Source organism: Equus przewalskii, chromosome 6 (genome assembly GCF_037783145.1).
Source record: "Equus przewalskii isolate Varuska chromosome 6, EquPr2, whole genome shotgun sequence".
NCBI classification, from domain to species: domain Eukaryota; kingdom Metazoa; phylum Chordata; class Mammalia; order Perissodactyla; family Equidae; genus Equus; species Equus przewalskii.
Window position 1 is genome coordinate 20,980,479 of NC_091836.1, and position 25,944 is coordinate 21,006,422.

The window sequence follows — 25,944 nt, forward strand, 5'->3', positions numbered from 1 at the left end:
ACAGCTCCAGTAGGTCATGCTCTTTTTCACCTCTTCATGCCTGCTGTCCCCTCTTCTTGGAATACCCTTTACCTTGTCTTCCCTCATCTGATAAACCACTTTTCAATCAACCAAGTCTCAGTTTAGAACTCACTTCCTCTAGAAATCCTTCCCTGAGCCTTCTAGACTAGACAAGATGCCTCTACTCTAAGCTCCCAAAGAATCCTGTTCTTCTCCTACCATAACACGTTATTGTGCTTTATTGGAATTGCTTTTAAGTCTTCTTTCTCCCTGTTGAATGTGGCCGTGTGAGGACAGAGGTCTAACTGCCTTGTTTACCTGTGTCACTAGCAAATACGTATTAAATGAGTAAGTCCTCAGCCTTCTGCCTCCTTCTTAGGACCTCTTGGTCTGTTCTGCCCCTCAGATATTGTGGAAGGAAACCTGAAGTCTATCATGAGGCTGGTTCTTGCCTTGGCAGCTCATTTCAAACCTGGCTCAAGTAGGACGGTGAGCCAAGGACGGGACTCCAGAGCCCCTCTGCAGAGTCACCAGCCACACTGTGCCACTGCCGTGGCCCAGGGAGCAGCTGCCGCTCTGGCCGATGTGTGTCATGATATGTCACGGTCAGGACGCGATGTCTTTCGATACAGACAGAGGTAAGGGTAGAGGCGAGGGATGGAAACTTGTCCTTCTCTCTGATATTTCTCCTCTTAAATGATGCAGTGGGTGGAAATATCACCTAAACAGCTCCACATTGCAGAAAAGAGCATGGAGTGGAGGTTGGAGAGGGCGCTCCAAAAGAAAAGCCCTTTTTACAGCAGTGTTTATTTTGTACTTAGCAGAAAGTAAAGAAATCATATATGTAATCTTTTGCTCTGGTGCCCAGAATTTTCAGTATGTGTCTTCTTCACTGGGAGATATGTGGGAGCAGTGGTCCAGTACATCTGGGGAGTCTCTACCTAATGTATCCTAAAGGCCAAGCTGTTCTGGAGAGTCATGCAGGAAACACTTTGGGGGTTGTGTGTCTGGTGAGAGAGAGCATGACCCTGAGGTGTTGCAAAGATTGGTGAAATTACTTGTTTTTATGTCTCTCTTCCCTACTAGTTTTCAAGTGTCTCCAAGGCAGGGGCTTGCCTTATTCATCTTATTTCCATAGTGCTCACAGAGGGGCTGTCTATCAGTACCTGTTGAGTTGGCCTGAACTGAAAGACTGACACCCTCTCCTTGCTGGTGCCCCCTGACTTTAGGAACAGCAGCATGGACGAGGAGATTGAGAATCCGTACTGGAGCGTGCGAGCCCTGGTGCAGCAGTACGAAGGGCAGCAAAGGTCCCCGTCTGAGTCCAGCTGCTCCAGGTAACTGTGGCCTCAGATTCTTTCCACTACAGTCCTGGCTAAAAGCTGAATTCCTGGGGATTCTCAGGGTTCTCGGTTTCAAGCAGCAACACAGCAGGCAGTAAGGCTCCTAAGCCCTTTCTCTTTCCCTCAGTTTGTATTTGGCTTTAAAAGGGGAGCCTTCAGCACTGCCTTGCGGTTTTGTGCTGGCGGGAGGGTGGGGTGGGGTGTTGGTAAATTTCCCACATAAGGAAGCTTTGTGCAGAGCCCCAGTGCCAGTGCTTAGCTGTGTCCACGTGGGGGCGTGACTGTGACCTCCAGCCCAATGCGTCTCAGCTGCCATTGTTTTTGAGAGCTAGTTTTACTGCATTGTCTTTGCGCCTGAGTGTAACTCTAAGTTATGTCTTGAGAAGCTGTATAAAACTAGAGAAAAAATGGGGCAGAGTTGTCTGAGAGCATTAAAATGTTTCCAACTTTCATTTATAGGGCTGGGAATTGTGGCAGATTAGTATGCATTTGAGTGGGCCAATGATGTTTGTGACTCTAGCTGAAAGGCTGTCTATATCCCTTAGAGCCAAATGCAGAGACCAAAACAGGACAAAGTGCTCTAATGAAAGCCTGATCAATGCCAAGTGCAGTGGCAGAAAAAGACTGCTTTCCTGGCTCATGTAAATCATGGTCCTGTAAACACATCCCCAGATCATGTTAGCTTATTTACTAACTTCATTTCATTGCTGAGTCACATTTAATTTATGCTCTTACGACCTTTTCTCTCTTACCCCAACCCAGTTTAGTCTGTTCTTGTTAAGCCTAATTGTTCTTTGTCTTACATATATCTTATGTGTATTTGTTTTCTTCTTATGATTTCTTTTCCTCATGAAATTCCATCTTAGTTTGATGGACCATTTTCTAATTTATCAAGGTCACATGGAATTCTTTCCAGTGTTTTAATATACTGGTAACCTTATGCAGTTTCCTTTAATTTTCATATCTAATAGATGTGCTTTTTTGTTTATAAATTTCACACAACATAAAATTAACCACTAATCATTTTAAAGTGTACAATTCAGTGGCATTTGGTACTTTCATAATGTTGTGCAACCATCACCCCTATCCAGTTTGAAGACCCCAGAAGGAAAACCTGTACTTGTTAAGCAATAGGTGTGTTTTCAATACGAATCTAAGCCATTTCTTCCTTGCTTGCTGTGGAGACTATCACTTGGTACAGAATCAAAGGATGTTTCATTGTATGATGAGATCTGTTGCTTCTTGCATGGGTACAGGCCTTTGACTCCTCTGGTGCCTGCCAGAGTTAGAGAGAGAGAGAGAGAGTGAATTAGAGATCCACTGGAAATGGGGCTGCAGTGGGCTGACCGTGACAGTTTTCCAGGAGAGGGGTCAGAGAATAGTTTGCATTTCCCTTTCTGTCCTTCACTGCTTCTTGATTTTGTCATTTTCTTCTAAGCCCCACTCCTCACTCACCTCTCTGGGATGCTCGGTCAGCACCTTGCCTTTACCTCGGTGAGCTCCCTGGGACCCAGCAGGCTCTGGAACATTCTGCCCACCCATCCCCTTCCTCAGGGGAAGCCCACCTAATGGCCCGGTGACCCATGAAGGCCAGGAGACCCGGGGATGAGAAGATAGGAAAGATAGCCCCGGTGTTTAATCCTCTCCCCCTGCTCCTCGAGACATCCTGGCGAAATCCAGCGCTCCTGTTGCTTCCTACGTAGACCAGCCTCGGGCCAGCCTCTCACTGTGTCCAAGCAAAATGATCCTTAGTTGGGAAAAAAAGAACACATGAAACGCCCGAGGGGAAGGTGGGAGGAGATAGGCGGTCGACGGGTTTCCGGGGAAGAGTCCCTCCCGTAAGGAGCCAGGATAGACCTGCCCCGACCTCGTTGTCCACGAAGGGAAGGGTCAGAGTAGAGAAGGCAGCGTTTTCAGTTCTGGGGTTCTTAGGACGAGGACCAGAGACCCTCCTCGGGATTCTGCGGAACGGCGGCCCCTCCCCTGCCCCACCCCGCCCGTGACCCCCGCCCTCGCCCTCGCCCTCGCCCTGCCCCTGCCCAGAGCTCGGCCGGCCCGCCGCGCGTCCGCCTGGGTCCGAGCCCGGCGCTGCCTGGCCGCATGTGACAGCCTGGGAGGGGGGCGGAGGGGAAGAGAAGGGAGCGGAGGGAGGGACCAGGGAGGCGGCGCGGAGCCGGGATCGTCCGCACGCTCGCCGCCCCGACTCGACCGCGCAGCTGGAGCCGCGGGATCATTGCCCCCGGTCGGAGATGGGTTGAGATGCCTGCGCCCGGGAGCATGCCCGGAGCCGCGCGGCCGCGGAGACCACGATGCCGCTGCCAGGGACCCGCAGCCCGCGAGGGGAGGCAGCTTCCGCCGAGGCCAGGCTGCTGCAGTGTCTGAGCCGCCGGGACAGCGCGCCTCAGACCCGGGAGCATCCCTGTCCCTGGGGCCGTGACGCCTGCCTCTCTGTCCTTCCTACTCTCTCCCGCGATAGGGGCAAGCAGCTCTGGTAGTTGGCCTGCCCGTAGAGTCGTTCTTCGGGCCCCAGCGCGGGGAGACATGCCCGAATTTGGGAGCGCTGTGACTCTCAGCCTCCCGCTTCACCCAGGGAAGCAGGCTTGCTGAAGCCGGAGCCAGGAGGGGGACCATGGGAGGGACGCAAGTCAAATGGTGAGCTGAGGCCACTTTGGCTTTGGAGGTGGGGGGCATGGGTGGGAGCAGGGCCAGGACTGAGCATTCTGTTGGCCAGAGACAGAGGGGGATGGGTGGGGGCGCTATACTAGGGAGAACAGGCTGCTGGCCTGGGGTTAGCACTATAAAAGACAGTGGGTTTCGGACGGTGGAGCCAGCATAGGGAAGGAGGAGTGGCACTTTACCCTGTCTTGTCTCTGCTAAGGGAGACAAGGAGAGAACAGGACTCTCTTTTTGGGGGAAGGGGGGTAAGGACTCTCTTTCTTATCACTCATTACTCATTTAAAAAAAATTGATTTGACTAATATGGAAGTATCTAGCTGGGGGTTGCCTGTCTAATAAGTTAAGACTGGAGAGATGTTACACCTGTGAGAATTAAGAAACGTATCACGGGGACCTGATTTGCAATCTGTTGTTCCCTGACTTGAGAGGATTATGATGGGAAGTAGGGGATTACCTGTTTATAAAATAGGGTTTTTAAGCTAATCAAGGAGAGCCTAAATGATATAATTAATTAGCATTAAAATACTTTTCTCTGACTTGAGGCAGAGGCTTTAATGCCCCATCCTCATCCAGTGAGGTTCTTGGGGAGGCAGCCGTGATGCCTGCTCTGACCTGTGCCTCAGGATTTTTCTTCCTCAGGTCCTTCATCCTTTGACCTGGCCATCTAGTTTCACCGTCTTACCTCTCTGTGGCCTCACATACTGGCAGCCTCAATTCAAGAAAGGGAAATGTTGTTTTCCTTTGGCTGCTCTGCCACTCCCCCAGTGGGGTTGGATATGCAGACATCCGCCTCCTTTTGCCCTTATATGGGCGACAGCTCACTTAGGAGGGAGAAGGTGGAGCTAAGCATGCGTCTCTGCTTTTAGGAAAGCAGTTTTCCAGCATCCTAGGTTCACACTACTCCTCCCACCCCACCCGCCTTCGTCTCACACATGCCAACCGTGGTCCAGCCAAATGCAGGCAGGGGAACATGACAACCATAGCACCTTGTCAGCTGAGAAAGTGTTGTCTGATTATTTCCCAAAGAGGAGCAGCCGTTGCAGGCATCTCTGCACTTGGATCCCTATTTCTGTAAGAAGACCAATGCTGAGGCCTGAACAGTCGTAAATCTGTTCTTATAAATGACATAGTACCCTTAGACTAGTGCTTTTCCAGCAGCTAATGCATATTGGTCTGTAAGTCAGATTGCCTAAGTGATGAAAGATGGATAAGAGAGTTCTATAAAGCAGTTATCTTTTCTAAATACCACCTCTTGCTGCTTTCCACCTCTCTTGCCTGTTTGGGTTATAGATCTATAGATATGGTTAAGTGACTTTCTTTAATTTGAAGAAGCAAAAAACTTTGAAATTTTTTCTGAGGTTCTAATAGGGGTGAGAATGTATTACTAGTTGGAGTCATTCCTACCAAGCCCTTAAACTCTGGACAGTGAGGAAGATGAAACGCTGGTCCTCAGGCTGCTTCAGAGGGTTTAAAATCTCTGGCTACCTCCATGGTGCTTGGCTCTTGTTTTTACTGGTTTCTAGGAAGACAAAATGTTAACTCCTGATCGTGGCTGTGAGGATTAGCCTGGGAGACTTCGGGGGCACATTAAGTGGGTCAGTGAATCCTAGACACTTTCACTGTTGTCTGGGTGATGGATTTGGAAAGAATTCCTGAGAGGGAGCTGGGTCTGCAGACCCCACAGCCCCTGAGATTGTTTCGGTGCTGATGTTCTCAAGGTGTGATGCAAAGAAGGGCTCTTCGGGTGGAAGCATTGGCCTTACATTCCCATCTTGTCTTGTAGATTTGCTGTTGTTCTGGAGACTTAAAATTCCACTTTCCTAAAAATCTGAACAATTCCTTCCAAGGCTAGTAGTTATAGCATAACTCAAGAACTGTCATGAAGTTTCTGATGACAATTTGAAATACTGTGGCAGAGATGTAAATAACTGTTTGATGGGAGTAAATCAAGTAAACCTTTACCATCCCCTAACGGGTCTTTTCCCCTTTTGATGTATTAGCCTTTTCCTTATCACATCCTAGCTTTGTTAATATATCACTGCCCCTTTGCTCAGCCTGACACTGTTCACACTCCAGCGATTTCTACCCCGTGAGGCACCCTCCACACTGCCCCCTCCTTTGGGATCTGCCCAGAGCTGATCTGTCATGATTACTCTGCTGGTATTGCTTGTGTCTGTGAAAGATCAATGTATTAGAAGTAGATTTTCCTTCTAGCTCCCAAAGCTACTAAGACATGAAGTCATCAGTCTCTGAACTTGGGCCCAGGGATGGTGGTGGTGGTAAGTAAAAAAAAAAAACCCAACCAAACAACACCAAACTTGGAGTTCTTTAAAATGCTAGATTACCCATACTTCTGATCAATCTCTTTTCAATGAATTAGGCTTAAAGGTAGCCTTGTTGTGGAAAAGGCTTCCTAGGACTGGGTCATTCATTCATTCAATGTACATTTCATTCATTCAATCAGTTCATATTCATTCATTCGACAAATATTTGTTCTTATTGGGGTTCTGTGTTAGGCAATAGGAGTAAGATTAATAAGAACATTTTTCGGGGATAAATTATGAAAAGTTTGGCTTCTAAACAAGTGTTCATAATAATTGTTTCTCTTTCTTTTCTTTTGATCACAGCCTGACTTCACCCAGTCCTATCCACAGTGCAAAGAGCGAATCCATTATAACCCAGTCAGAAGAGAAGGCAGATTTTGTGATTATTCCCTCTGAAGGAATAGAGAACAGAACAGGTACTATTTCTCAGCCTGCCTAGTTGGCTCAAGAAACAGCCCTCGGCTTGAAGAGTTTAGGGGTCCTGACTATCTACCTGTTAGCTCCCTGGCCTTCTCCCTCTGCATAGTCTGTGCGTGCGGCGTCAGTTCTAGAGGACTCTAATGCTTTGGAGCCAACTCGTGTGGTTATCCTCTTACAGAATGTCACTTCTGATGTCCTGGTTGTCAAAAGTTCTGCAGCAGCATAGACAGGCTGTTCATCAGCTGGCTGCTATAAATTAGGAAATGACTTTGGGACCGTCAGAAGCCTTAGTCAAGTCAACAGTTTTATTACTTCTGTGTTATACAGATCATTTCAGTACTTCCTAACTTAAACTGGGGCCAGGAATACGTAGTAGGAGCTGAGGTGTCTGTGAGACCATACGGTAGAGAGCAGGTCTACAGCAGGCCTGGTATGAGGACCACAGAAGGGACCACAGAGAGTTCCCTTTGTTTAGACGACTTCTTCTTCTGTCTCAATCACTCTGCTTTTTCTTGCATAAACACAGAGGGAAGCACGGAAGAGGCAAAGCACGTGATTTAGATAGAGTTTTGTTCACCTATGAGGGATGAATGAAACCGAAGCCCTCAGAAGAAAAACTGGAGTTAAATTCTTTCTTGCTCTGCTCCCCCTCTAGCCCTGGTGTTAGTACCAAAGTGTCAGTCATGTTACTGAGTCGGTAACCATGGGACCCTGGGGAGGGAGACGGAGAGCATTTATTGAGTGCCTGCTCTGGGCCAGGCACCACGGAGCCCTGCATGTAAGTTATCTCATTTAATCTTCCCGACAACCCTGAAGGAGTGTACTTATATTCATTCTTATGAATGAGATCAGAGCAAAGAGACTATAAGGGTAGGAAAATAAAACCTGAGAGAGATCCAACAATTTGTGCGAGTGTGCTTTTACTGGTTTGTTTCCTGTGTGATTTACACAACTTAAATGTGACAGGGTTCAGTTATGACAGAATGGCCAAAGGAAGGTTGAGTTGAGGTCTCCCCTCTGAAGCTCCAGAGCAACAAACAGGAATTTTGTTTTCATTGCACCTGACAGCTCCCCTCTTGGTACCTGGCAGAATCAAGCTCTGGGAATGCCAGTTCTGGAGAATTAAGAGTAAAATGTGTGTCCCATACCAAGACTCCCAAAGAGGGAGTCTTACTGCTTCCTAAAGATTCTACAGAGGATAGATGTCCCGGACAGAGTAAGTGTTGCTCTCCAGAGCCTGGAGTTAAGAATGGTTTCTTTATGTCTCACAACCCCCCCCTGGTGGAGAGTCCAGTTTCTGCAACGAGGACAAGTTCAGAAGGCAGGTGACCTGAACCTATGAACGCAGAGGACTGTGAACACTTTCTGCTGGAACCTCACTTTTGTTCAACATGAACTCTACTCCTTCCTTTCATTTTGCAGAGGAGACAGACTCTCCATTATCCCGCGACTGGCGACCGGGCAGCCCGGGAACCTATCTGGAGACTTCATGGGAAGAACAGCTGTTGGAACAACAAGAACACTTAGAAAAAGAAATGGAGGAAGCCAAGAAAATGATATCAGGATTACAGGTAGCTCTCTCCCTTGTAGTTTGTCTTTGGTGCACCAGTTGATTATTATTCTTAAGCCACTAGTATCAGCTGAAAATAAACTGAGTTGTCTATGAGGTCGGAGTTGAATGGGGAGTTTAGATGGAGGGAGTAGTATACAATGAGCAGAAAGTTCCTTCTATGTAGGCACTCTTAAATGGACTTTATGGACTCTTTTTATAGCACAGCTGTTAGGATTTCTGCAAGCCTGGGAGCCCTTATTGACCCCTACAAAGCCTTATTCTGGCTCTTGGCTTCATAGGTGGGTTTCTCCCCTCTCTGCAGCTGCAGACCTGCCATTGCAACGTTCACCAAAGAATGGCACTGTGAAGAGTCAGGGATTTTCTCCTAGAAATTCTTCAGCAAAAGGGGTGGAAGAGCCAGTAATGCCGCAGGTTTCCATTTGAGTCTAGCTGAGGGATTCAGCTCAGTCCCGCTGCATTTGCAAATGGATGCTGACCACGGTGATCAGGTAGAAGAACTTTTCCTCGAGCCACAGAGCCCTTCAGGTTTTCCTATACCTTCAGTGCCAGCTCAGCAAATCTCCCCCAGAGGCCGTTTGACCCACTTGGCTTAGTTCCTACCCCGATCGACCCCCCAAGTCCTCTGTCTTTGTGCATCTGTCCCTTTTTAGGGGAGCCCGTGTGGAGTGCTGATGACCCTGAAATTGCCTAGGAATATTCTTTTCTTTTTGTGCTAGGAACTGCACTGCTTCTGAATTGTCAAATATTTATGGACACGTAAACAAAGCCCACATTATGTGAGTGGCTCTGGCAGCCGGCAGGCGGTGGAGGGCGTGCTCCCAGCCAGCCAGCAACAGGGTGCGGACACAAAGGGTTCCCAAAGAGAAAAGGGGATTGGTGCTGGGGTAAAACAATTTGCATAATATATGCCCCAGGCACTGAGGAGGGTTGTAGGAGTGTTTACTGCCTAAACATTCCCAAGGAGAGTTGTTGATTTTCCCCCATTTGCTCTGTATTTTTAAAATGTCTGCCTTTTAGATCCCTTTTCTGCCACCCCATTAAGGAATGGTTTTAATTAATGGAATGTTTTTTGTGTGCTGTCCTTTAGTAGGAGGTGTGAAAGCGTGGGGAACTTTGGGATTCCACCCAACCAGGTCTTTCCCAGGATCATTTGCATTATGTGAGCATAGATATCCATCAATTGGCTTTCAGTTGGGTTTGCATTTTTCAGCCTGGGAGAAATCCGATGGCAGATTAGACAGAAAAAGAAGAGAATCTACAGGCAGAAAGTCAGCATCCTAATATTCCCTGCAAACAGAGGAGTTTTAATTCGCAGCCACATGATCACAATGAGAATTCAGTTCCATTATAGAATACAATGGGGTTCACAGCATCCACTGGGCTGCTTAACTCTTTCAGTGATGAACAAGTTGCATGCTAAGCCACATCCAGGATTTCTGACTTATTAGTATGCCTTAGTTAGAGCCCATTGAACACTGCCTGTAGAGTCGGTATTTCTGTAACGTGCCCTCCCTTAGCAACCTGTAGCCCTGTGGCGGCTTTTTTTTTTCCTTTTGGTGAGGAAGATTCACCCTGAGCTAACAACATCCATTGCCAAGCCTCCTCTTTTTTTTTTTGCTTGAGGATAGCCCTGAGCTAACATCTGTGCCAATCTTCCTCTATTCTTTTGTACATGGGACACCTCCACAGCGTGGCTGGTGAGTGGAGTAGGTCTGCACCCTGGATCTGAACCCGTGAACCCAGGCCACTGGAGCAGAGCGTGTGGAACTTGAACCACTAGGCCACAGGGCCAGGCCCCCTTTGGCTTCTTATACTTGTCTATACCTCTTGCTACAACTCCATGGGATAATCAAGTTAATTTGTTTTACTAAAATCTTATTATTAATCAGTGCTTAGTAGGCCAACCAGTGGCTGGATTTTAAACTGTTTTCATATACCAACGTTTGTGATGTAATTTGTGTTCTCTCACTTGCGACAGGATTAAACCTCTGTAACTCATCTTGTTGATTGGATTGAGAAAATGTCGTGATATAAAACGGGGACACTTTTTAAATCTTTCACTGAACTGATAGATCTCGTAATACCTACCTGCAGGGGTAGATCCAAGTTTTGTGAGTCCTAAAATAGACGATTTTCGGGGCCTTCTTTAACAATAGGATTACAGATTAGGAACACAATATTAGATGTAGGGCCTTGGAAGGGACAGTGCATGGGGGGAGCTCTGAGGCTTCAGCTTCCTTAGCTTCAGGGTAAATCTTCACCCGCCCCCCCATATTCTAATAAAAACAAAGCCTAGTGTGAAGAGTTGAAATGAAGACGTGTCTCTGCAAATATGTTTTCCTTCTTGTTCTATCCAGGTTGCTTTTGAGAGTAAAAATGCAGAATTATTAAAGCAAACAAAAATTTAAAAAACCGAAGTCAATATGCCAAATGTATTCCAAATAATTCATTGTGATAAACTTTTCTAAACCAAGATAATGCCACACTGCTTTTAGTTCACTTTCTAGCCGGTACAGTTCAGTTTGAACAGCTCTGGTTGGAAACGTCACTTCTGAAAGGAGAGTTTATTTTTACATTTTTTTCGGGGCCAAGGAGCCTTGGCGCAGAGGATTCAGGTGCATCTGGAAAGATGAGAGAAACCGAGAGCAGGGGCCTGACAAAAGGAACCCCAGATAGACCCGAGATGAGCAATTGGAGGTGTCTAGGGATCAAAACTTACCAAGGAGATTTCTAGAGGAAGCCTGGTTGTGCTTTCAATTTGGAATGAGTTTACCAAGCCAAACTCTAGCCTCTGTCATCTGATGGGAGTTAAGTTTCCTTCTGCCTTTGTGGTTATTCAGGCCTTACTCCTCAATGGATCCCTACCTGAAGATGAACAGGAGAGGCCCTTGGCCCTCTGTGAACCAGGAGTCAATCCTGAGGAACAATTGGTGAGCCCCTTCTTTTCCGACTAGACACTAAATAATCTGGTTTATGTATTTTATTTTTAGCATTTGACACTGTTGTCTGTGCCTCCTTCTTTTTTTTTTATTGAGGTAACATTGGTTTATAACTATATAAATTTCAGGTGTACGTCATTATATTTTGATTTCTGTGTTTATATCATGTTCACCACCCAAAGACAAATTGCCATCCATCACCATACACATGTCCGTGCCTTCTTCTTCTTTTTTTTTGTGAGGAAGATTGGCCCTGAGCTAACATCTGTGCCAATCTTACTCTATTTTGTATGTGGGATGCTGCCACAGCATGGCTTGATGAACAGTGTGTAGGTCTGCACCTGGGATCCGGGCTTGCAAACCCTGGGCCACCAAAGTGGAGTGCGCAAACTTAACCGCTATGCCCCGGGCTGGCCCCCTACCATGCCTTCTTGAAATGCTCTCTTCCCTGACTCCAACTCTCCTGGTTTTCCTCATGTATCTTTAACTACCCTTTCTTTCTTTTTTTCTTTCTCTCTCTCTCTCTGTCTCCTTCCTTCCTTCTTTCTTTCTTTCATCAACAAATATTTATTGAGTGGTGACTATGTGCCAGGCACTGTTTCAAGGTGCTGGAGCTGTGCCAATGACAAGACAGACCTAAGACCCTGTCCTCATAGAATTTACATTCAGGTCCCCTTTGAAGCTTATCTTTTTCTGCCTGTACCTTAAATGTTGGTGCTCCTCAGGGTCCCACTCTGGGCCCTCTTCTGTCTTATTCATTCACCTTCATAGCTTCATTCACTTCCCATCTGATTCAGATGTTGCCTCTCAAATATTTATTTCCAGCTCAGCTCTGTCTATGGAGTGCTGGATTTGTATATGCAGTGTGCAACTGCTGGTTGATTACCTCTACTTATATGTCCCATGAGCATCTCAATTTCAATGAGTCCTAAATTAAACAACTTTTCTCTTCCTTCTCTCCCCACCACCAAAACTGCTTGTCCTTTTCTTTTCCTTTTTTTTTTTTTTTCCGAGGAAGATTAGCCCTGAGCTAACTACTGGCAATCCTCCTCTTTTTGCTGAGGCAGGCTGGCCCTGAGCTAACATCCATGCCCATCTTCCTCTACTTTATATGTGGGACACCTACCACAGCATGGCGTGCCAAGCAGTGCCATGTCCGCACCCAGGATCTGAACCAGCAAACCCCGGGCCGCCAAAGCAGAACGTGCGCACTTAACTGCTGCGCCACTGCGCTGGCCCTGCTTGTCCTTTTCGATTCTGTTTGTTAGCACTGTCCATCTACTCAAATACGCAAAACAGAAATCTGAATATCATCCTTTAATCCTTTTGACCCTTCCCTCTACATCCAATTAGTCACGAAGTTTTGTCAGTTTACTTTTTAAATATCTTTATCCAGTTTTCTCCCTTCTTACAGCCACTACCTTAATTCAGGTCTTCAGTATTTTCTCAGCCTCCTAACTGGTTTTCCTGATGCCTCTCCTGTCCTCCTCTCATTTATTTTCTATAAAATAGCGAGAATAATTTACCTTCAAGGCAAACTTCATTTTGTCATCCTTTTGCCTAAAACTTTTTATGGATTCTCCGTTGCCTTCATGGTCTTTCATGATCTGGCCCCTGTTTCCTCTCCAACTTCATCTCTTGCCATTTCTCTTTCCCCTTGCCCAACCCCTGCACCCAGCACACACATACTCATTCCCGACTTTATCCAGATTCATCTATCTGCACCACCCTGGCTGGGCATGTGCTTCCCCTATTTCCTGTTTTTCTTTGTATCCACAGCACAGGGCTGGCATCTAGTAAGTACTCTATAAATATCTCTTGAATGAATGGCCTCTGAATTTCATGGCATTCTCTTTTTGCCTTATATTCAGATTATAATCCAAAGTCGTCTGGATCAGAGTATGGAGGAGAATCAGGACCTAAAGGTATGTCAGGACGTGCACATTTTACCCTTTGAAAAAAATTAAGGGAATGTTACCCACCAGCATCAGAATGCTAATGGGGACAGGGGAAGGGATGCTGACTTGGGACTTTAGCTGTATCTGTATTACGTCTGTAATTGAAAGAGAGATATGTCCTAAATATGGCAAAAAAGTAACATCTTTTTAATCTTGGTGGTGAGTAATAGGTATCTGTATCATTATTGGTTATACTTTTCTATATGTTTGAAATCTTTCCTTGTTTTTCTTTTTCAATTAAAATAAAAAATGGATCTAATATCAGTATGGTCTTTTTTTCATAACTGACATAAAACATTCTATTAGTTTTGAGTGTACAATTTGATAGATGTATATGTTGCAAAATGACCACCACAGTAAGTCTAGTTAACATCCATTACCACACATAGTTACAAATCTTTTTTCCTGTCATGAGAACTGTTAAGATCTGTTCTCTTAGCAATTTTCAAATATACAGTACAGTATTATTAACTATAGTCCAATATGGTCTTTTTTTAATGAATACTTCCCAGAATCCTTTTAGGTTAGTGGGTCTTGACTTTTTTGAAGTCGTAAGTGACTAAAGCCATTAACCCTCTCCCCAGAAATATGCGAAGTGCATGGACACACACTCACTGACTTGAATTTTTATTTGAATAACTTTCCAGCCCATAGTAGAGTCCAGGTTAAGAATCCCCATTTTAGACATGTTAATTCCAAACCTTGATGTGATGCATTAGGTAAAGAAGGGAGTGGGGTCTGGGTTATGGGTGTCCCTCTCCTAAAATCTCTTTCCTAGTGACAATCATACACATATATTTAATCTATTGTAAGTTTAATTACTTCATTATTTCATTTTTCATTTCATTATTGTGAATATTTCATTATTGTGCTACGTGTGTTTTTATTTAGTCCATAAAGAACAATACCCTCTTGGAGAATCAGAAGCACTCTAACCCTTTGCTGAATATTAAAAACTGAGATAATTATTTAATGACATTGGGGATAGACATATTAAGATATGACATATATTTTTCAGTGAGAGGGATTTAGATTATTATGTTTAAGTGTTCCTGCCATGAAGATTGCTAAATATGGGAAGGGGGGCCCGTGGGAATGTCTGGGATCTTCTTTCTCAGCAAGACTCTTCTCTACCTGGGCAGCTGAGTCTGGGTGCCTCAGGAAAGAATGGAATGGGTCCTATTCTTGTTTGTGTGGGTCAGCCTGTACTGTTTACTAGACCAGACTGGCTTTCTGCCTCAGTAGAGGGTTAATTTTTAGAATGGTTATCTGAGTTTTGTGTTCTTACTGACAGAATGAGGTAATGCTTCTGAAGCAACCCAGATGCTACCATCTGATTTAACTATATTTGGTTTGCAGAAGGAGTTGCTGAAATGCAAACAAGAAGCCAGAAACTTACAGGGAATAAAGGTAAAAAAAAGAAGACGTTCAACTCTTTAAATAAGCTCTCTGCGAGGTAAAGTAGTCTGCCGGTGAGAGTGGTACTAGGAGGATAGTTGGGCCTGTGGTCTTTTCTTGTATACATTTGCCGGGGTCTTTAACAGGCCCTGTGCTCTTAGTAAAGAGAGGGCTTTGTGAATGGGGAGTGAGGCATGTTGAGGAATATACCTTTGTTTTGCTGAGGCTTATTTCTGGTAGTTATGACTCGTGGTGCTGTCACTTCTCTCAGTACCACCTTGATTGTTTCTATATGTAAAAACAGTCTGTTTTTACAGCTTTCTTAAGTTTCAGTTTTTTATGAGTTTTCTTCAGTTCTAAAGAAGAATGTCCTCTTAAAAAATTGCAATTTATGGGGCCAGCTTGGTGGCACAGCGGTTAAGTTCAAGCTTCAGCGACCTGGGGTTTGCAGGTTCGGATTCTGGGTGTGGACCTATGCACTGTTCATCAAGCTGTGTGGCGACCCACAAAGTAGAGGAAGATGGGCATAGATGTTAGCTCAGTGGCAATCTTCCTCAAGCAAAAAGAGGAAGATTGGCAAAAAATGTTAGTTCAGGGCTGATCTTCCTCACCAAAAAAAATAATAATAATAATAATAAATAATTGTAATTTACTTAGTTTTTGAATAGTTAATAACATTGAGATGGTTTAAAGTTAAGAAGGTACAAAAGGATAATCCTTGAAAAGGCTGCCTTCTGGCCCTGTGCACCCAGTCACCTAGTTCTCTTTCCTGGAGGTAACTTTATCAGTTATGAACAATTATGTATGTATATAATCTTCCCCCTAATAATAATATAAATACTATAAGTAGATAAATATAAATAGTATAAATAAATACAGCTTGGCATGTTGCTTTTTTTCACTTAGGAATATCTTGGAGATCATTCTATTTCAGTAAATAAAGACCTTCTTAGGTCTTTTTTTGGCTGCATAGTATTCCAGTATTTGTATATATGATAATTTGTTAATCAGTTCTTAGTGATAGTCTTTTAGGTTATTTCTAGTCTTTTGCTAATACAAACGGTGATCTAGCTAATAACCTTGAATATATGTTATTTCACCCAAGCAGGAGTATATCTGCTGAATAAATACCTAGAAGTGGACAAAGTTATTATTCAGCTGCTGCTTTTCTCCTTCCCTACGCTCCCATTTATGGGCTGAACTAGAGTGTAACAGCAGCATTTTCCAGAGTATGTCCTGTAGCCTTAGTCCCTTGAGATACTTCAGAAAGCAAGTATGTTTCATGCTCAAATAAGTTTGAGAAATGCCCTACATGTTTGAAGAGTTACAGTGAATAATAGCATATTAAAGGTCCTGAGAAGGGTCTGTCATAAAGAGGTTGGCCTAAAAAAAGTTTAGAATTGTTAGCCACAGACATACTTTGTCTCCCATGCAACACTTACTAAGAGCCCACGGTGCACACTTTGGGAAATGTTCCTCTGAACTGCTGATGCCAAGGGCACCTTACACTACCTTTGCCATCTACTGTCATGGCAGACAGCATATTTAGAATGGGCTCCCATATTCTCCAGAGTCTGCACCATTTCTTTACAGTCTGTAAAGAGAGAAAAGGCAGAGCAAATATACTGTAATGCAGCTCCAGTCCATTAGTTCGATTTGAAGTCACCAAGATTGGAGGAATGTGTTACAGCAGACACTTTTAAGTAAGTATGTGCAACCCACCTTTTCTTAGGTGTGATAGGAGCCAAGAGGGTCCAGGCTGAGAGAAAGATAGCCTAAAGCTGGTAAGATCCTAGGTCACCGGGAAGAGGAACCATCAATCCAAGAACAATTCTGAGCATGGAAGTAGATTCCGAGTCCTGGTCCAGACTAGGCATTGGAAGGCAATGGAAGCAGGGCAGGAGCAGGCTCTGGACGGCAGGGCGGGAGAATTCCAGGGATCCTACATGAACATATGGCGGGCCGCGATAGGGCCCAGCCCTCTAGGAAATGGGGTTTTGGCAAAGAAGAAGAAGGAAAAAAACCTCATGTAGATTGAGTATTTTATATGCCCAAGATATAGACTAGAAAGCCAGGATGGGAGGAAGGAGGGTGCACCGTCCAAGGTCACTGTCATGAAAGTAAGTGGTAGACTTGTAATTTGAATGTAGGTCTATGTGATCTCAAAGGCATTTGCTCTCTGGGGCATCATGCTTTCAGGAATACAGTGGAGGGTGGGAGTGAGTATTAGGTGAAGGAAAAATCAGGTTTCATCAGCTTGGTAGGACAACGCATAGGATTTTCCTTTAGATGCTAGTGTCTTGGAAGAGGACAAAAGAATCCCTGCTTATCACCTTGTGGCAAGATCCTACAGTCCTTTTGTCTCCCAGTTTACCAGAACTAATGCTGATATGCAGTGAGGGCTTTAAAACTTTTAGTAATAACTGGCTGATTGGTAAATTGGGACCACAGTAATGAGCATGCTTTTTTCCCCCCAGGATGCCTTGCAGCAGAGGTTGACTCAGCAGGACACATCTGTTCTTCAGCTCAAACAAGAACTGCTGAGAGCAAATATGGACAAAGATGAGCTGCACAACCAGAATGTCAGTTAAATGAGGGAACTCTGACCTCATTGAGCCCCAGTAGCACAATAGGATACCGCATGAAGTCCTATTGGGTCTGCCATCCTAATCTCTTATCCTATTTCCGGATGCCTGCCCTCAGTGTCTGCAGTTATTTTTATCCCCCATCAGACTCATGTCTGTTCCTAGGTAAAAGCTCACACTACATGGCCTTGAGCTCTTCAACTTTGAGGACACTGAGACAGAGGCTAAATTGTTGTGGTTCTGTAGTCTGATTATCTCGCTAAAGACATGGAGAGCAGCTGTGTGTTTTTACTATAATCATGCCCTCTCTGTGCTGTATACTATAATTGGCAGCATGAACTCTGGTTACCAAGTAGGTGGTTTCCTACCAGTGTTGGCAGACAATACCTCTATGCCAGTTAATTCTTTCTTATCCTTCTTGCAGGTGGATCTGCAGAGGAAGCTAGATGAGAGGAACCGGCTCTTGGGAGAATATAAAGTAAGAATGTATATCAGTTTGGAAGTGATTTCCATTGGACCTTTTATGAGCAGCCTATTATTGGCATTGTTCAAAGAGCGCTTAGGTACTCAGTTCTCATCCTTCCTTTCTGCAAGGAAATCTTTTTCTGTGTTCCTTTGATTCTCCAACCCTGAAGAATAGATAGCATGGCTAGGAGAAGGAGTACAGAACTAGAAGTCTGGAAACTTCAGTTCAGTCTTAACCTTTCTATCTAATTAGAATGGAGGGAATGTAGTGGTCCTTCTGCACATGGTAGTTCCCTTCCCAAGAATCCTTTGCACTGAGTCAGACTACTATGGTGCGTAATGTCTTCCTGTGTAGCTTGGGGAAAGGACTTCCCCTCGAGGCTCTACTTTCCTCAGGTGCAAATTGCGTCACGAAGGGTGAACTGTTCGATGTCCTTGGCTTTGCCACACGTCTGAAAGCTTGCTCTCTGTTGCAGAAAGAGCTGGGGCAGAAGGATCGCCTCCTTCAGCAGCATCAGGCCAAGTTGGAGGAAGCACTCCGGAAACTCTCTGAGGCCAGTTACCAGCAGGTGGGACCATATTCAGCCACTGTCGTTCCTGCCCTTCTGGCCTGAAGACGTCCTTTGCTGATTTAGTCTTTGATTTGCAGGTTGATCTGGAGCGGGAGCTGGAACACAAAGATGTCCTTTTGGCTCACTGTATGAAAAGAGAGGCAGATGAGGTAACCTCCAACTCGAGGTCTCCCTCCCACATTTACAGGGGCAAAGAGGGAGATTCTGTTTCTGACTCAGGGCTGAGCCGAGGCCACAGGTCAGTGTGTTGGGAGGCTATTTGATGCGGGGTTAAGAGTGCAGATTCAAGGCTAAGAAAATCTGGTTTCACATTCCATCTTTATCACTTTTTACCATTGTGTGACTTTAATTTGCTTAGCTTCTGAGACTTAGAAATAAGGCTCATCTGGAAAATTGAAGTAATAGTGGCCTTCTCTGCCGTTATGAAGAATATGTAAGGTTATCCATGTAAATAACTAAATGCAGTCCTGGTAGATCTATCTGGCACAGTGTCAAGCTCAAAAAGTATTAGTCATTGTTCTTATTTTTTATTACTAAAGCAAAGGCAGGAGGTGCTGGCACAGTAATCTCAGGCCCTCCAGTGGCCGGGCAGAGGCTAGTTGGGGCCTCTAGGCTGAAGTTTCCATTCTGTTCATTCTGCACTCGACAATGCCTACCAAGTGTCAAGTACTGGGGATAGAGGGGGGAAAAATCTGCACTCGTGAGGCTTACGCCCTAACAGAGAGACTTTAAATAAATACATAATATCTACTGTGTCAGGAAGTGATAAATGTAAAGAAGAAAACTAAGACAGGACATCTGGGTTTGGAATTCTCCCTTCTAACAAGCATCATTTCATCTTGCTGCTATAGGTGACCAACTACAACAGTCACAACTCTCAAAGCAATGGTTTCCACCCTCCAGTGGCAGGAAAAGCAGCTGCTTCCATCACCCACAGAGGGGTAGGTTCTTAGGATTTGAGTACAGACCTGTCACATCCAGCTAAAACCAGAAGAATACCCTAACCATTGCCAGTGGACCAGGCCTTTTCTATCCCCATTTCCTAATTCTTACATCTGTTGGGTATATAAAGATGTGAGGTACTTGATATCCAAAATCAAGAATTAGTTGGCAAACAGTAGGCCCGCTTCCATGCAGGAAAATTTCCTACTGTTGACACCTCCTCCCTCAAAAATAAAAGATCTCTCCTGGAGTCCTCTCCCTTATACCTTCTTAAGCCCAGCGGTTTGGCTGTGGTTAATAATACGGCACTGTGCCATGCCAACAGCACCTCATTTTTGCCCACAGACAAGCGACCTGCAGCTTGTTCGAGATGCCCTCCGCAGCCTGCGCAATAGCTTCAGTGGCCATGATCCTCAGCACCACACCATTGACAGCTTAGAGCAGGGCATCTCCAGCCTCATGGAGCGCCTGCATGTCATGGAGACCCAGAAGAAACAAGAAAGAAGGGTAATCCTCTTTCTTTGGTATTTCTCTTAGGCAAGCTCCCAAAGAAGCTTAGTTTTATCAATTTTAATTTAGATGAAGGCAGTGCTAAAAGATATAAGAGCCTGCTGAAGGTTATAGTTACTTTTCTCTTTGGTTTTCCTCTCAGTGGACTCTCCATCATGGTAGGACAATCTAGGGAAGGAGTTCGTGATAACTCTTGCTCCTAGCAACCGTATAACTGTCTAAGGAATTGTGGTTCTTGACCCCACTGGCCTCTCTTTACTGCTTATTTTTTACCCCTTCCCCACTGAATGAGCTTGACATTGGATGAAAAAAATATAAGAGAAAATGCATTGGAAACTCGAGAGCCTTTTATAAATGTATGTTATTAGTGTTAGGGTGAATATGTCCAATTTTATATACTGTGGAAGGAGATAGGGTAGACAAGTATATATTTTAGGTGCTCTTTTATGATTTAAATTTCTTGGTAAAGTTCCTCTACTGATCATAATTCTTAGGATTTTTATATGGCTCCCCAGGTTCAAGGCAAGTCAACCAGAACTCAAGCAGGCAGTGAATATCGGGACTCCTGGCCCCCTAATTCGAGTAAGTATTCGTTATTGCTCAGTAAGGACTCCTAGTGTATTAGATCAGAAATTTAGTATTTTTCATGCTACTAATATTTTGGGGATAGAATATTTCTTGTAGTACTCACTCTTATGTTATTTCTGTAGCAATACTAGAATCAAGTTATTTCTAGGACTATGAAGACACATACCATCATCATCACACCATCACCTCAAGTACCACACGCAAGATGCCGTTGACTCAGAGAGGCTAAAATGTCTCTGGACATTGTCAAAACATTTATACTGAACAAAGCAAAATATACAACAAAAACACAAATCATCCTATAATCCCAAATAGCACAGAGAATTTCCAGTTCTTCCTAGAGGCAAGAAGTTTCATTTCTTTGGGAATTTTCCTTTAAGTTTTGAGTGCTTAGGTCATTCAGTTTAGTCTTGCAAAATATTTGCACCATCTAGTGGCCATGGCTAGGAAGTATGTTTTAACTGGCTCTATGCTCACTCATTACATTTTTTCCCCTGTTCATTTCAGCATGTTGGAAATCTACGCTGCCTGGTAATTTCTATTTTACTTTTTATCGTAGCCTTTGTTTAATAACGTTCACATTTTCTTATCTTTTATAGTTTACCCAGGCCTAATCTAAAAGTATCTAATAATTTACAACAACCAAATAGTAAAAAGCTGACCATCATCAGTTTTGTATGTTGCATGCAATTTTAAAGACCACATTAATAAACAAAACCTAAAGTAAAACACTTAAAATATTTGCACGAATATGAAAGGTAAAGTATTTTTGTAGAGTAAATAAAGTAGCATTCTTAAGCCTCCAGATATCTTGTGCTCTTGAATCAAGAGGTGTCTACACTGGGAATGAAACAAATTATGTTAGTACCAACATTAGTTTCAGTTTCTTTTCCTAGCATTTTTTAGAAACAGTCCTTTCTGTTTTCTTGAGAGGTTTTTTATTTTATTGTTATCCTCTTGAGTACTTTCTGTAGGTTAGTAGAAACTGCCAATGTAGATAGTCTAAATATTTGGAAGTTCTTTTTCAAAAGTCTAATAAATTCCTCCTTCCCTGGAAAAAGACTGAGTGTTCTACTCAAAGAAGTGGTTAACGTGAAAGCAAATGTAAAAGACCTTTTCTTCCCCATATTTTTAATTGGTCTAAAAGATAACACACTGTTTACAGCAAAAATAGTATTAATGTATTATGGGTTTATCCCCTGTGTGAAAGTAATATCTATGACAACAATAGTACAGAGATTGAGATAGAGATATTTAGACTCTGCTGCTGTAAGGTTCTCACACTGTAAGGGAAGTGGGATAATATTATTTGAAAGCTGACTGTGACTAATTAAAGGTGTATGTTTAAATCCAAGAGCAACCACGAAAATTTTTAAAAGTTAAATAAAAAATTAAGAGGGGAGTTAAAAAGGAATCATAAAATACTCAATCCAGTATCAAAAAATGTAAAATATCTCATTGTTAAAAATATTGTTTACATGTTGAAATGATGTATCCAAATTGAGAATCTAAAATACACTGGGCTGGGGCCGGCCTGGTGGCGCAGCGGTTAAGTGCACATGTTCTGCTTCTCAGCGGCCCAGGGTTCACTGGTTCGGATCCTGGGTGTGGACATGGCACCACTTGGCAAACACCATGCTGTGGCAGGCATCCCACGTATAAAATAGAGGAAGATGGGCATGGATGTTAGCCCAGGGCCAGTCTTCCACAGCAAAAAGAGGAAGATTGGCAGTAGTTAGCTCAGGGCTGATCTTCCTCAAAACAAACAAACAAACAAAAAATACAGTGGGCTTTGAAGACAATATAAAAAAATATATCTATATATACGCACACACACACTCAATATACACTCAATCCAAAGGCAGGGAGGAAAAGAGGATAAAAGAGAAAAAGGAACAAAAAACATATGGAACAAATAGAAAACAAGGTGGATGGTAGGTTTTAAAAACTAATCTGTCTTTTATTACATAGTCCCTTACCACTTACAAAATTATTGTTTACGAGCATCATATTAATTGGGAGGCAGCCTTGTTTGGTGGGAAAAACACAGCTTTCAAGTAAAGCAGAACTGTATTTTAACTCTGGGGCTGCCAATCAGGAATTCTGGGACTTCAGGAACTGAACTCTTCACCCCCGTAACTTCTGTTTCTCATTGGTAAATGTGGGTGATGATATCCAGTTATGGTTGCCATGAAGAGTGAAGGTTCTTACTAAAGTAGCTGGTCTGAGGACAAGAGATTTAAAACCACTGACCTAGAGACTATTATCATTTTATTGTATTTAGTGGAAGATAGTAGATTTTAATCAAAACATGTAATAAGTACATTAAATAGAAATGGTCTAAGCATATCAATTAAAAGATTAGAGATTCTCAAATTGGATGAGTAAACAAGATTCAACTATATGCTGACTATACGAAGCCCACTTTAAATATAATCATATAAATAGGTTAAAAGTAAAAGGATGGGGGCCAGCCCAGTGGTGCAGTGGTTAAGTTCACATGTTCTGCCTCTGTAGCCCGGGGTTCGCCGGTTTGGAACCCGGGAGCAGACATGGGACCACTTGGCAAGCCATGCTGTGGCAGGCATCCCACATATAAAGTAGAGGAAGATGGGCACAGATGTTCGCTCAGGGCCAGTCTTCCTCAGCAAAAAGAGGAGGATAGGCAGCAGATGTTAGCTCAGGGCTAATCTTTCTCAAAAAAAAAAAAGTAAAAGGATGGAAAAAGATATACCATGGAAACATTAATCAAAAGAAAGCTGGTGTGGTTATACTAGTATCAGACAAAATATACTTCAGAACAAGGAATATTTTCAGGTATAAAGAGACATAATGATAAAGAGAAGATACATATTGCAAATATTAGAAATGAAAGAGAGGATATTACTATAGATCCTTTACACATCAAAAGCATAATTAAGGAAGAGACAACTTTACACCTATTAATTTGACAACTTTGATGAAATGAATAAATATCTTGAAAGACACAAACCACCAAAACTTACTCAAGGAGAAATAGATAAGCTGAATATGTTTATAGTTATTAAAGAAATTGAATTTGTAGTTTAAAATGCTCCATCCATCAAAGAAAACTCCAGGACCAAATGGGTTCACTTAAGGAAGAAATAATACCAATTCTACACAAACTTTTCCAGAAAATAGAAGGAACACTTCCTAACGCATTTTATTTTACCCTGATTCCAAAACTAGTATCTCTAATGAACCACAGACGCCGGAAAAAGAAAAGGCATAGAGATGGGAAAGGAAGACACAAAACTACCTGTTTGTAGATGACACAATTGTCTATGTAGCAATCCCAAAGAATCTATAATAAAGCTACTATATCTAAGAAGTGAGTTGAGCAAGGTCATAGGATATAAGGTCATTATGTAGAAAGTCAATTGTACTTCTTCCTTATACTAGCAATGAATATTTGGAAATAGAAAAAACCTTTAAAGTACCATTTATAGTGGGACCAAAAAAAACATTAAATATGTAGGTATAAACCTTACAAAACATGTGTAACATTTCAATACTAAAAACTACAAAACAACAGAACACTGATGAAATAAGTCATAGAAGATGTTAATAAATGAGAAGATATACCATGTTTATGGATTGGAGTACTCAACATTTAGATGGTCCATTTTCCCCAAATGATCTATAGTTTCAATGCAATTCCAATAAAAATCCTACCAGACTTTTTGTAGGCATAAACAAGCTGATTTAAAAATTTATATGGAACAATAAAGGGACTAGAATAACCACAAAAAAGAGTTGAGAAAGATGAACAAAGTAGTTGGAGGACCACACTATCTGATTTCGAAACTAACTATAAAGTTACAGTAATCAAGACAGCGCAGTATAGGTGAATGGTTAGACACATGGATCAGTGGAACAGAGGAGAGAGTTCAGAAGTAGACTTACATGTATTTGAGCAGTTGATTTTCGACAACGATGCAAAGGCAATGCAATGGCAAAGGGGTAGGCTTTTCAACAAATGGTCCTGGAATGATTAAACACCCATATAAAAAAGAAGAGTCTTGATCTATACCTCATACCATATGCCAAGATTAACTCCAAATGGATCATAAACCTAAACTTTAAAGCTAAAACTGATTCGTGATGGCTTGTAAAATCATGTACAGACGATCTCTGACTTACGATGGTTTGACTTAGGATTTTTCGACCTTATGATGGTGGGAAAGCAAAATGCATTCAGTAGAAATTGTACTTCGAATTTTGAATCTTAATCTTTTCCTAGGCGATTAATATGTGGTACGATGTTCTCTTGTGATGCTGGGCAGTGGCAGCGAGCTGCAGCTCCCAGCCAGCCACGTGATCATGAGGGTAAACAACTGATACACTTAACACCATACTGTACCCATACAACCATTCTTTTTTTCACTTTCAGTACAGTAGTCAATAAATTACATGAGATATTCAACACTTCATTATATAATAGGCTTTGTGTTAGATGATTTGCCCAACTGTAGGCTAATGTAGGTGTTCTGAGCACATTTAAGGTAGGCCAGGCTAAGCTATCATGTTCGGTCGGTTAGATGTATTAAACACATTTTCCATTTAACAATATTTTCAACTTACAATGGGTTTATTGGGATGTAACCCCATCTAAAGATCTGTATTAAATTTACACATACGCATGTACACAAGGATATGTTTCTGGGTCATATAGTCTCAGATCTTTTTGTACATGATTTTTATAGTAATGCCACACTGAATTTACAATTATCATTTTATTATAAGATTTACTATTGAGTAAGACTAGTTCTCCCTCATTATTCTCTTTTTCCTTTTCACTTGAAAGTCTGTGCAATCCAATCCAGCCGTCTTCACTAGTACCTGAAACTACTCTCACTAATGTCACTGATGACTTATTTACCAAACCCATCTTTACTTACTAGACCTCTGTGTTGCAGTTGACATCATGATTACTCTTTCCTTAAAATTCACCCAAAATGTGTACATAACATTTGTATTAGTCATCTTGGACTGTCATAACAAAATGCCATAGACTGAGTGACTTAAACAACAGAAATTTATTTTCCCACAATTCTGGAGGCTGGAAGTCCCAAGATCAGGGGGCCAGCATGGTCAGATTCTGGTGAGGGAGGGCTCTCTTCTTGGCTTGCAGACACCCACCTTCTTTCTGTGTGACTTTCAGTTTTATAAATACGTGGTCCCATTTCATGCCTTTACATGGTGGAGAGAGAGCTCTGGTGTCTCTTCCTCTTCTTATAAAGGCCCTAGTTCTATGGGATTAGGACTCCACTCTTATGACCTCATTTATCTTTAATCCCTCATTAAAGGGCCTATCTGCAATACGGTCACATGGGGGTTTAGGGCTTCAACATATGAATTTTGGGAGGACACAGTTCAGTCCATAGCAATATTATTTTCATATATCGTAACTTTTTTGCTATTTCATTCCACTAGACTTTGAACTTCTTAATGGTGGGGATCGTATCTAATTTATTTTTGCATCTCTAGTACCTGATACATAATAGGCACCAAATACACATTTTAAATGGATCACATAACTCACTTCTGTTCCCCTGTCTTAGCTAATGGTACTACCATGCATCATTTTCCCAGACCGTAAATCTCAGTTATTTTTGGCTTTTGCCTTT

General features: G+C 42.9%; 1 protein-coding gene across 5 annotated transcripts in view; it reads left to right on the forward strand.

Annotated features, from left to right (window-relative positions):
* Positions 1-25,944, forward strand: part of DIXDC1 (DIX domain containing 1) — a 69,308-nt gene that overhangs the window by 35,180 nt on the left and 8,184 nt on the right. For 2 of the 5 annotated variants that reach the window (XM_070624866.1, XM_008527263.2), the window contains 15 exons: positions 407-638; positions 1,230-1,337; positions 6,647-6,759; positions 8,186-8,334; positions 11,177-11,266; positions 13,147-13,200; positions 14,593-14,643; positions 17,109-17,213; positions 17,641-17,694; positions 18,158-18,250; positions 18,331-18,402; positions 19,105-19,194; positions 19,541-19,702; positions 20,221-20,287; positions 20,801-20,824. In XM_070624866.1, coding sequence (XP_070480967.1) covers positions 407-638; positions 1,230-1,337; positions 6,647-6,759; positions 8,186-8,334; positions 11,177-11,266; positions 13,147-13,200; positions 14,593-14,643; positions 17,109-17,213; positions 17,641-17,694; positions 18,158-18,250; positions 18,331-18,402; positions 19,105-19,194; positions 19,541-19,702; positions 20,221-20,287; positions 20,801-20,824 — 1,464 coding nt within the window. Of the gene's footprint in view, positions 1-406; positions 639-1,229; positions 1,338-3,156; positions 3,996-6,646; positions 6,760-8,185; positions 8,335-11,176; positions 11,267-13,146; positions 13,201-14,592; positions 14,644-17,108; positions 17,214-17,640; positions 17,695-18,157; positions 18,251-18,330; positions 18,403-19,104; positions 19,195-19,540; positions 19,703-20,220; positions 20,288-20,800; positions 20,825-25,944 lie in introns of those variants that run through there. The other 3 variants (XM_070624868.1, XM_008527264.2, XM_070624869.1) reach the window with 2 other exon arrangements.